We start from the raw sequence: 12,500 nt of genomic DNA on the forward strand, positions 1-12,500 counted from the left end.
CGTAATGCAAATGAGAAAAGCTAACCGTGAGGACTAGGACTATGCGTATTCAGATAAGATCAGCGGTCACGGTGTTTTAACTGAACAAAAAAGAAAGAGAGTTTTAGAGTTAAATCCAAAAACCAACATGGCTGCCCTTTTTTTTTGGGGTGGGGGGGGGGGGGAAGGGGGAAGAGTGACGTCAATTGCATACGCTCTATTAGATCACCTTTTTCTTCCAATTGCCTGAGCAAGTTGCACGAGATTTTTAAGCCCATTACAATCCACAGTTCTTAAGCAAAAACAATGTAAATCGAGAGATACTTTCGACACTGCAATAAAGGGGTTGCCTTATTGCCGATGACGGCTCTTAAGTCACCGACTTAAAACCACGGTTGAAATCTCAAGATGAAACCTATTTTGAACATGTCCGTCGCATTTCATCACTTACCTTCTCTCTCAACAGAGAGGAAGCGGCTAAAGGCATCTTGTACTGCGCCTGAAGAACCTGTCGAAGTTTTAGAATGAGGTAAGAGACGGCAGATTTAAACGTGTACAAACGAACAAACACTTTTTACCTTGAAAGGCATTGGTACGAATATTTGGGGTTTCCACACGACACCGATAAAGTTTCCGCCGTAAACATCGAGGAAAAAGAGAGCCACATCAGAAAACGCTTCCTGGAAAAGGACAAAAAAACAATAATAGACAAGCATGATTCTTTGTGCCACTACGATGGATCTCTTAATTTTTTCAAAGGCTTTCTTCGACGGGGATATAGGCTTCTTCCAGGAAGGAAATTTGCAAAGTTAAAAGTTGTGGCAATGCTCCAAAACCGGATAAACCAGTGAGTTTGAAATTCGAGACAACGTAATTTCTCTGACAACGCAATTTTTTCAACCCATCAAGAAGAAAGAATAATAAGAAAGATTAATTTATAATCAGTGTTGTTATACCGTATCTCAAAGCTCGTTGAAAACACAGCTTTTTCGAGTTCTCTTAAACTTTCACTCGTGTTTCTATAACTCGATAGAAACACGGAGTACATTGACAGAATGCATAAATGGAGGCAAAAAATGTATTCTTTTGTTTATGTGCTAATGAGACTCACTAGCCTCGCTCTCAAGAAACATTTCTTTTGTATTTTGTCCATACAAACGAGGTTAATGAGGCTAATTAGCACATAAACAAAAGAATATTTTTTTAGCCGCTATTTATGCATTCGGTCTGTTTTCTATTTCTTTTAGAAAACAACGCGACGAGAAAAAGGAAAACGACTTGTAAACTCTAATTATCAAAATGTAAATTCTCTTCGCTCGCGCCATCACTACGTCAACAGCTCGTGCTAGTTCTGTGTCTCCATTGAGTTACAGAAACACGATTTCTAACCAATCAGCGCGCGTATTTTCTTAGGACTGTTTTCTAAAGTAAATTTCAACGACCAAAGTTTCCAAATATAGGCTCCTCAAGCTAACATTCGAAGGGGCACTTTTACGTAAGGAATGCAAGGGGGTAGTATCTGCGTGACCAAAAACAGCGTCGTTTTTCGCTTACCGATAAACGTGCAACCGTAAAAGGATTCGCTAAATCTCCGCTTTGAACAAAATCGCATTTCTTTTACATACCTTAAGTTCTTTCATGTACTGTGCTGCAGGGTCAAAGTTCACCACTGGAAGAAAAACGGAGTGACGCGATGACGAGGCTGGTTGTGTCACGTACTTCGAAGGGTCAACCGCATGGGAGCCACGAGGCAGGAGATGGCTGTGCAGGTGAATGATGACGTCATAGTGATCCATGGGAGGGCGGAAGATTTGCTATGGAGATAAGCACAGGTTTCAGACCCGGGCATTCATTGTTATCAGTTCCATTTGCTTTGAAAGGACATCCACAAGGAGCCAGAACGTTAAGAATACCTGGGATGGCCAAGTCTTCTCTCTCGTCGTGACTTTCTTAGCATAGTCCACTTATTTAAGTTTATTAATGGTTTTTCTAAAGTCAATTTACATGATTACTTACAGTTTTCGAAAGGTCGTACCAGGTCTGCTCATGGTTACAAAATTTGGACACCATATGCTCGAACTAACATCTATAAATTCTCCTTTTGGCTAAGGTATATTAATAAGTGGAATGATCTGCCAGAAAATTTAGTTCATTGTAATTCTGTCAGTAATTTAAGAAAGGTCTTAAAAGTTATTTATACAACGTGACTCAGTAATCTTTTTATCCATTCATTATTCTTTACTCTTTGTAAATATTTCTACATTTTCTCCATGTTTATAGTTCAAATATTTTTAATGACCGTACAATGTATTTATATTTTATAGTTTCTTAATATTTCTATATTTAATGTTTATTAATATATTATATTTGTTTTATTCTAATCTGTTTTGGGGGTTGCCGTATATGAGGTTCCAGTTCTTCCCTGGCAGCACCCTTTTTGCGATGTTCTTTGCAAATAAAGTTGTTATAAATAAATAAATAAAATAAATAGAACAATCGCACTTGATCGTGCAAGAATATATCATCAATTCTTTCATGTTTCTCCAGTCGAATGGATTTTGAAACTTCATTGAGTGAGATAGCTCTCGAGAAAATTCCTGTTCCGCACACAGGGGCCAGACAAAAAACAAAACAAAACAGGTGAACGAAACTATTGGAACGGGCAACTTGGAAACGAATAGAGAGCAGCGCTTCCCCTTCTCTACCTCAACCGCCTTACCTCTCGCTTTCTTCTTATCTGTCTTATTTCTGTATTGCTGTGGAGCTAGTTCTAGACTAGGGAGAGTGCAATTCTGAGGGGTAATGAGGATCGTTTTTAAAGAGTTGGGAAAAGTAAATTTTACCACAATTGCTTGTAATCTCGCAATCTGATTGGCTAATTTGCCGTTGTCGATAAGAGTCTAGACAACGCTGCTCGCGTCATGCGTGCGTCAATTTGTCACGCAATGTAATAGCCAATCAGGAACGCTCATTTTGGGAAATAAACCAATCACATTGCGAGAAAGTTAGAGACAACGCTTGCTCTTTCTTTGAGTCATGATTTTGGTAACGCTCTGAAATAAAAACCTTCTTTGGCGTTGGCACAACATTTTGACCACTGTGATGACGAATATCGTTGTCAATAAGAGTACAGACAACGCTGAACCACTTTTGATTTGTTAATTCAACTCCCCCGGGCCCCTTGAAAAGGTGGCGCTTTGAGCGTCTTGGTTAGTTAAGCCTGGTTTTCACTAGAAAGAAGGCAAAAGCGCAAAGCATAAATAGCTCATGCTAAGTGAAAACGAAAGTCGACATATTAGGCGTCAAAACCAACCACGGCCTCCACCATTTTGTTCAAATGCTCACACGTGGGGAATTTGAAACGAGTACTTTAATTGGCCAGACGTAGCAAATTTCCCCGTGCTTGCGCTACGTCCGTCTGCTTGCGCTACGTTCACACAACGCAACCGAACGCAAGAATAAGCGCAAACACAAGGAAAACGAAAAATTTTGATGCTCGGCTTGTGCTTATGCTTGCATCAACCCCGTTTCCACGTTGAAATAAGCGCCCTTATGCTTTCGCTTGGGTCCCTTGTGAAAACCAGGCTTTAGTGAGTTGAGGTTCTTTCAGTTGCACGAGGGAATGTTCGATATCGCAGGTGCTGTCTGCGCAACATTTTCGGCGGATTTTCACCCTTTTGATGAATGCAAGTACGTGGAAGGGAAAAAAAATTGCTCGACGAAAAATATTCTCTACCTTGAAGTCAGTCGGGTGCTGAGCGCATGTTTCAATCTGCCGTTCCAAGACAGAATGGGACTCCCTCGCCAGCAAGGAAAGTCGGTTTAAAATCTGTTTAGAGATTAAAAAAAAAATTAAAAAAATTAAAAATAACCATCCACTTTTTAAATTTTTCATAATCGTCAGGTCTCCCCGGTTGTGTTCGTTACGAAAGTTCGACTCACATAATGAGCTCGACGCAAAATTTAGCCCCACCATCTAGTACCCTGACAACTATTAGAAAGACACAACCCTTTGACTCCAAGGAATGATCAGTATGTAAATTCCCCTCACAATTTCAATGAAATGTCAGCGAGACAAGTATTGAGAACGAAAATTACTATCAGCTCAAGAGGTGACTGCCCAACAAAGAAATGTATGGTACTAGTTAGGAGAATATAAGAATCTAATCCATGCCAACCGAGAAGGATATTACTAAATTAAGTGAGCAGGGGTCCCCATAAATGTTGGGATCAGGAAAGGTTGTCTCGCTCTGTTAATCAGAACGTCGATGACAAATGGGATGTGCGATTTTGTCCACTCTCCTGAAATGTTCCGGCGGTCAAGATTCAAGTCCCAATATCAACAAATGGGTTTCTCTAAAAAGCCCCCTCGATCTCTATCAGCGCCCAAAATAAATACCTTCAACGTTTCTCCATCTTTTAATTTAATCGGCGTTGTCATTTTTATATCTTTTATTGGTTAAATTATATCACGTTGATCGGTTTGCATTCCAATTTAGGGGAACACTGTTGTGTTGAGATCCGTTCATTGATTTAGCTTCATACGCGGGTTGAGTTTCTTGGTTCCCTACTCTGCTGACCGGTTTCCATTTCAATTTTGGGAAACAGTGTTGTGTTGAGATCCGTTCATTGACTTAGCTTCATATGCGGATTGAGTTTTCTGGTTCTCTACTCTGCTCCTTACATTTGATTTTTCAGCTTAAATTTTATTACTACTTTAGATTTGGTTTGTAGTCTAAACACTTAGCCTAGTACTTGTGTCCGTCTACTAAAAGCTCAAGACTTAAATGAAATGATAATTACTCAACAATGGCCTTAAAAAAGAAAAAAAAGCCCCTGAATAAATTAATCAACCTGCTTAGAAGGCATATCTTTGGTCCAAAGAGAGGTAAGCTTGTCTTTCGGTGTGGCAATAAATATAGCGGGTAGTTGGGCTCTGTTGTTGGAAAACGTGGACGTTATTTCTTGATAATCCTCCGCTGAAAGTGAAGTAAAATATAAGATCATTGCCTGAAATGCTTCGTTACTATCTCTTGTGCTTGCGTGGAGAATTTAACGCAGCAGTTCTTCTTCGATCAAGATCAGATCAATAATCCTTATAAATAAAGACAAATTAGCTTCTTACCGGAAATGTCGTCATTGAAGTTTAAAATGATTGGAGTTGCTTGCCAGTCCGTGGAAGACAGAAGATGAAGAAATCGCAGAAAACCAACTAACGGAGACCTGAAAGAGGGAAAAATTAAGAATTTAAATTAATGTCAATGAGTATAATTTCCAGACAGGTTACACAATTTAAGGCGGGGCTCGGAGGTTGAAATTTGCTTTGAAATTCACGCTTTTTGCCACAACTACAATGACTTTATCCACTGGGTAGTGATTTATCCAGCGGATAGCGCTATCCATCGTTTGAACAACTGGGGCTTGATGTTTTGATTAAGACTTGCACTTAATTTAAAGAATCAATATCAATGGACTGTCAAAAGTAAGCGAATTTTCTCCGTTACCTTGGAGGCGTGAAGGGGGCTGGGGAGAGAAAGAGAGATGCAACAAGTAACTCGACGCATTCCTCAGTCACGTGATCGCATAACAGTTGGGCAGCTACCCATCGCTTTGACAAACGAACAGTTCCGCTAAATCCACTGAACTTCTGTGTTATACTGAAAGAAAAGATCAAAAACACTTCAATAAAAATCGATAAATACAGAGGTCGTCTGTGACCTTAAATTTCCGCAAGAATTACGCGCACAGGCTGAATCAATCTTTCAATGCCAAGTACAAGCCAGATTTTCTGCTGTCTGTGAGGGCAACAGGAAACAAGCACCGCGCCGAGCGTCGGAAAACATGCACCTTCGGCCATTCGGCGAGAAAACCGCCACACTGTGCCAAGTTTCTCGCCAAAGAGTGTTCTTCCTAAAAGTTATGCAGAGAAACTGGTACAAAGTGCCTCAAACAATAAACGTGGACCAGTTTTTTTTTCAATTCCTAATAAGTTAATGCTTGGTTAGTAGGGCTTGGGAGAATTTATATCCCAGAGTCGATTGGGTTGAATTCCGGTTTGCGCATATCCCAAACCCTTCAAGCTGCCATGGAACAGTTCAGCTTTTTATTTAAGACAACTTAAATATTGCATTTTTATTGCGAATTGGCCTCTGAACACAACTGATAAAAGCTATCCGCAAAAAAACGTAGAAACGGTAACCTGGCAAGGGAAACGCGAGCTAAAATGAGGAAAAATAAACATGAACATGGCAAAACGCTCTATGTGAAAAAATAACTTGAATGGATACTTCTTTAAGTCCTGAAGATAGTGACTTGCAAACACATCACACTTGAATAATTGTTTTCGCCTACCCATGGAGAGTGCTTGTCAAAAGTGGAAGATGAACCATTTCCTTTTCTAATTCTTTGGCTTTTCCACTGTGATCCGTTTTGAGTCCTTTTTCCATTTCCTTAAGCAGCATAATCTCTCGATAATGCATGATCTTGATTCTGAATACAAAACCATCCTACAATTGAAAAAACAAACTTTGACTTTGGACAGTGACACAGTAAAACAAGAAATCAGCTTCAACAAGCCTTCCAGTCAAGCTACGTCACGCGTGACCAGTAGTTGAGTATTCAAAGCTGCGCGCCAGTCTTGAACTTTGCTCTCGATATTCTGAATTTCCAGGGGATATTTCCTTGATATATCGCAAATAGCTACAATCTTGGACAAAACTCTTGGGAAAAGTTGTAGCTTAAGGTTTTTGGTTTTACGAGACATCTGGTTTGTCTCTTCTACTGGGCAAACCTATCCAGAGGGAAGGAGCACGAACAGGACTCGAGGTCCTATGCGAGGTGCTCCACCCTACCCTATCCAGACGAGAAAGACCAGACCACAACACCGGGAACTACATGCCCTAAGCATCATTTGACATGCACTTACAAAGTCTATTGGTCCTCCCCCCCCCCCCCCCTCAAACCAATGTTGACAAATGGATGCAAAATAAACTTGGCAACACTTTGCCCGTTTTTTTACCAAAAAAGGAATGGGGGGAGGGGGAAAATGGGAAGAATTTAATCTTTATCACACAGACAAATAAGAGCGTCACATTTTCCCAAAGAGTTTTGTCCAAGATTGTAGCTATGAACTTCCCTTTTATTATAACATAAACGGTGTTTGAAAAGTGAAAACTATTTCAAGCGTTTGATGAATTAGTGTTCAGTTATTGTGCATTTTTCGTACCAACTTTCGGAAATATCTCGAAAGCTCCAAAGAGGAATTCGCGGATACTGGTCACGGGTGACATAGCTCGACTATAACAGTGCGTTTAGTGTAAATTCGCCTTTCAACCTTGATACCAGAGTTTTTCTCTAGGTACTGTCTTTCGTCCCGCGACGAGGGCTGAATTAATTAATTTTTTACAAATGGTATGAGATATAATATATAACACTATTTAAAAATATACAGTTAATACAATCAAGATATAAATAATTCTAATAAAGCTATTATGACAAGATAAATATAATAACGATAAGTCATAAAAAAAAACGTTTCCATGCTTACACTTGAATTTTTTAAGGAAACAATCTAGGATTTGTGCGAAGACGCATTGTATTGGCGGGCCATTGAAAATATAAAAGTGTTATTGGTCCTGTTGGTGTTGACAAGAGGTAAAATGCCTTGAAAAGACAATTGCTTAAATTTTCCAGATACGTGCCAGGATCATTTCTCTCTTTCGGGAGCCAGTTTCGTCTATAGTCCGCATTTCAAACAAATTCATTTCTTACAAAAATGACTTGAAGATGTCGTCAATAGACCATTTTCGAATTCTCACGGCTGGACTGGATCTAGCATGAAATGGAGGCTACTGCAGTCAAATCTTTTCAAATGCAAATTAATTTGCCCGCATCAGCCTCCATTTCATGCTAGATCCAGTCCAATACGAAAGTGGCCTATTTTTGAGAGGGGATACCTATGATAGGGCTTATTACGGCATATCTTTTTGTTAACGCATATATTATAAAAAATTGCCATTATATATTAGAACGCTCTTCAGGTAATTCTATGACAACAGAGCGGTTTAAGGAATTGTCGGAAACCAAAAATAAGCAAACAACTTCGGAAAACCGCGGGTAATCGACAGACAAAACCGCGGAAATCAGAGCAAGTAAATGCAACCAACGCCAAGGGTGGGGAACATGTGTGTGAGCGAATCATAACTGTTTTTTCGAGTTTACTTCTGATTGGCTAAGAAGGCTTTTGAACCAACCTATGGTGTAGTGAAACACCACATTAATCTGGATTCACCAAATACTTTTAGATATTTTAGGCCGGTTACTTAAACAGAGCTTTAGCATCGCGTTCACGACAAAAGGCAAACGAAAGGCGGCAGACTGCTGCTTGTCGTAAAACCATAAAGGATAACTCATACGTCTCTTTTGAGAATGTGCTCCATATCAGTGGCCAATTAAACAGGCAAAAAAATGAGCTGAAGTCAAACGACTTTCTTTGATTTTTGGCAAAGCGCGATTTCAGCCTAACGTTTGTCGTGAGCGCAACGCCAGGTCTAACTGTTTTAGCCAATACAAATTGACAGACTGTTCAATATCGAAAACAGCGTCGTGAAGAAAACACCTAAGGAAAAAAAGAACTCACTTTTAGAGCTCCTGAAGCTAAAAATGAATACGGCAAACCACGGATTTACTTAATTCCTTGAAATCACCAGTACACAAAGGCCTACATTCGCCCAAAAGCCATTGCGCACCGTGACTGAAAGTCGTGTAACACGGAGTTACCCAAATAGCTGACATGTTGTTTCCTGCGTGATTCGCCTGAATGCATTCAACCAATCAGATCACGTATTTGGAAAAGCCGACATTTGAAAACAAAAACAAAAGACCGCAATGACTTTTGGGCGAATGTGGGCCTTTAATTGTTTGTCTTACGACAAAAAAAAAAGCTAAATAAAGCATTTTCTTCTAGGAATTCAAAGCCGGGATGTTCTTTAAAGTGTTCAAGTTTGCCTGCTAACTGAAAGCTTGAAAATTTTTGATTCAAGAAAATTGATGTAAACCCAGCCTATCTAACCTTTTGTACGTCTAAGTGTTTTCGTGATGCAGCAGTTGACATTGAACATTTGGTCCTCAGCAATTCCGCCAGTCTGATGTGGAACGCTGCTTTGATGTGTTGTATGGCTGTCAAATCCTCTGGCCACTTACCACTCGATTCAAACTGCAATACAACTGGATTGAAAAAAAAAACAATTGAAAAACCCTCATTCCCACCTACAGTATGATTAATACTAAATCAGTGTTCTCATCAAGCCGAACCCTTGCGGGATTCGCGCACAAAAACTCGAAAATCGGCATACAGTAATCACAACTATACGCCCCAACGGGCGCAGAAATGTTTGGAAAATACTTGTTTATAGTTCATCAATAGTTACAATGTTTTTTCGAACCAAAAGAAGGAGGAATATCTTAAGTTTAACCAGGCAAAATAACAACGTGAACCTGTGAATCAAACAGGACATCGAATGCAGTACACTGTACTTCATCTTTAACTCGCCAGAAGACTGAGGCTAGTTTGTGGTCACAATGCTGGCCACATTCACTGGAGGCTCGATTCTCGAAATATTCGCTTGGGGACTCGCTCGGGGAGTTGCAACTGCAACAAAAAAGATTGACACAGTTCCTTTCAAGCCCTAAAGTTCTGCGGTTGGAGGTACAAAAAGCCGATTCCGCAAAAGTGAATCCACCTGTAGAAGACAATTCTGCTTCGTTATCGACATGTAGCAAAAAAGATCCACGTGTATTGCAAAATGCTTGGAAGATGAAACAAGGGTGGCTAGGATATTGAGATGGAAAAAATGTACGTTGGGAAAGGGCCCAACCTTTCTACGGGATGGCCCCTAAATTTGAGGGTTATGGGCCATATGACCCCTTGAGAAAAAAATTCTGGTGAGAACACTGCTGAATCGGCCTGAGGAGTAGGGTTGCTGCAGGAGTCAAAACATTCGCCCTCCACCAAAATGTCCCGGGTTCGATTCTCGGGTCCCCGCATCGTGCGAGGAAAGAGTTTCTCTGTTCTCTAAACTCCTCAAAAAGAGGATCCTTTCAGCATACTTCAGTTGACCACTCCCATCAAAAACCAACATTTGAGTCGATCTGCTTTTAGAGCGGTTTTCAATTGTGTCGAAAGTAATTAGCGAATTGCTTTAGTTTTGCATTACTTCACCCTTCAAAGTTCTTGCGCCACTTTTTCAACCAATCAGAAGTAAAACCAAAACCAATCGTGCCTCGCGCGTGCACATTTTCCCGCCCTTTGTGTTGGCTACGTGTACTTACTTCGATTTTTGATTGGTTTACCGGATTGTCTCCGTCCCTTGTGATTGACCAAAGTAATTACTTTGGTTTTGGTTTTGAGACACTCAATTGAACCTCGCTCTATTGTTTTATTCATTTATTTATTTTACCTTTTACTTGTAAGAGGAATCGATTGCGAATGCTTTGGGTTCAAAATCGACTTTAACCATTGCTCTTGGGATTTATACTTGATTTGAAATATTTCTTTCGTTGTTCATAGTAGCATGTAGCCTGTTCCAGGCTTTCAGTTTGTGGAGACGAGCGAAGCAATGGCCCGGATCGAGGAAAAAGCGAGGGAGAGTTGGAGAACTCTATCAGATCTTTTCTCGCGCTCGCTTTTTTCTCGACCCGGGCCATTTCTCCCCTCGTGTACACAAACTGAAAGCCTACAACAGGCTAAGTTGTATAGCATTATTACCTTCTAATGCTGGACACCATCCTGTGTTCCTGGTGTTTGAAGGAAGAAGCACATTGTCCGCCAGGTTTGGATTATTAGATGATGGTTTTACTTTGCTGTTTTTGAAGCAAGGCTTTGGAGGAAAAACCTAGCGGAAGAGTACGAAACACATACACAACTTGAGATGCAAGCATTGCGGGTGTGCTTACAGAACATTTCAGCACCTACCCTCGAAGTAGAAACAGTGTAGTCTTGTTCATAGTTTTCTGAAAACAAATCCAAGTTCCGATGAAGGGCTCCGGCAATTTAGTGTATTTTGCTCATTTTGTAAAATTGCAAAGCAACAAAACTTTATTCGCACTTTGTACACTGAAAAGCCTACTGGAAATACATTTTTCAAGAAAACAAGAAAAGTATTTAAATAATCAAAAGATAAAAAACATAAGGGGATAAATGCGCGTTAATGTTTGCCGATTTCTGCCGAATCAACTCTGCTAGAGTATTGGAGTAAGTAGGTCGGTGCATGCTGTGCGCCAAAAAAAGCATATAATATACGATTGTGGCATAAGATGAAGAGGAAAACCATCTACTCTTATATCAGGGATTGCAAGAAATGATTTTAGATACACACTGATGTGACAAGCGAAACATCGTCCAGCCGTAGTAAAATATGACACCTTCTGCCATAAAAACTAAGAACTACAATGTACACATTGTATAATGAATTGAAACTACTTGATAGACTTGATAATTTTATATTTTTTTGGAATAAAAATGTAAATAAGTAGAAAGGATGAGTTGCACCCTCTGTCACTGAGGCTTTCAAGATCTTTACTGTTCAATAGCCTTTTGAAACTGTCGACAGTTGGGGTATTTCTTGCCTTCGTGGTAAACTGCAACCGTAGGAGAGGACCAAGGTACCTCACCGAGTTTTTTTCGTACCTCAAAGGGGGTATGGTTTCATATGGGGATTTAGTTCTTCTCTACCATAACCCGTTTAATTAATGGGCTCTCATAGTCATGGTTTTCATTATTTAATAAAGTCCTTATATATAAACGTGGTATTTGAAAAGTTTCGTAAGTTTTTGACAAATAAATCAGCCAGATATGAAGAAGTGGGTTTATGTTTCACTTGGAAGCTTTTGCATACCTCTGCACCCCGGAAAACTGGACTTATTCCCTGTATCGAGTTCACTTTGAGTGGCAGGTCCAGTGCACGGATCTCTTTACATAAAGAATCGAAAACTTGGATGATTTTCAGAGCCTGCACTTCACCGCTGTTACTTTTAGATGAGCCAGCAGTCTGAAGCACACAGTCAAGCTGACTTGCTACAAAGGTGATGGAATCTGGGTCCACACCGCCATGTCTGGATAGAAAGAAAGAAAACATCACATCAGTTCAGTTTTTTTTCAAACCAGAATCGCAGGCCGAGACGATTTGAAGAGAATGCTTGGGACGAGTTTCACCACGGCAAAATTTCAGTTTTAATTTTCCAAATTTTTAATGGTCAAACCAAATGCGTTTTTCCACCTTGATTTGCCGGTGTAATCCCATCTTTGCTTCAAACAATAGAGCAACAATATTTTGCCACAATGGAACGGCCAAATGAAACAGAACATCTCTGGAACATCATAACTCCGATAGTTAAGAAGAAGTATCAGTTGTGGTGTAGACAAAAAAAATTACCTTGTTCAATGAACAAGGAAGACTGTCATTGACCAGCGAACAAAACTTATATCATGAAGGAAAAACAATTTATATTGCTTCGTGGAAGAA

At 39.9% G+C, this 12,500-nt stretch overlaps 1 protein-coding gene across 1 annotated transcript in view; it reads right to left on the minus strand.

The window, feature by feature from the left end:
* LOC138038617 (nucleolar protein 6-like) overlaps nucleotides 1–12,500 on the minus strand; it is a 29,074-nt gene that overhangs the window by 926 nt on the left and 15,648 nt on the right. The window contains exons 15-25 of the mRNA XM_068884598.1: nucleotides 11,874–12,090; nucleotides 10,745–10,871; nucleotides 9,050–9,204; nucleotides 6,331–6,485; nucleotides 5,484–5,636; nucleotides 5,105–5,202; nucleotides 4,834–4,958; nucleotides 3,716–3,808; nucleotides 1,605–1,793; nucleotides 558–659; nucleotides 431–487 (exon numbers count right to left, since the gene is read on the minus strand). Coding sequence (XP_068740699.1) covers nucleotides 431–487; nucleotides 558–659; nucleotides 1,605–1,793; nucleotides 3,716–3,808; nucleotides 4,834–4,958; nucleotides 5,105–5,202; nucleotides 5,484–5,636; nucleotides 6,331–6,485; nucleotides 9,050–9,204; nucleotides 10,745–10,871; nucleotides 11,874–12,090 — 1,471 coding nt within the window. The remainder of the gene's footprint in view (nucleotides 1–430; nucleotides 488–557; nucleotides 660–1,604; nucleotides 1,794–3,715; nucleotides 3,809–4,833; nucleotides 4,959–5,104; nucleotides 5,203–5,483; nucleotides 5,637–6,330; nucleotides 6,486–9,049; nucleotides 9,205–10,744; nucleotides 10,872–11,873; nucleotides 12,091–12,500) is intronic.

The sequence above is a fragment of the Montipora capricornis genome, chromosome 2 (assembly GCF_036669925.1).
Source record: "Montipora capricornis isolate CH-2021 chromosome 2, ASM3666992v2, whole genome shotgun sequence".
NCBI lineage: Eukaryota > Metazoa > Cnidaria > Anthozoa > Scleractinia > Acroporidae > Montipora > Montipora capricornis.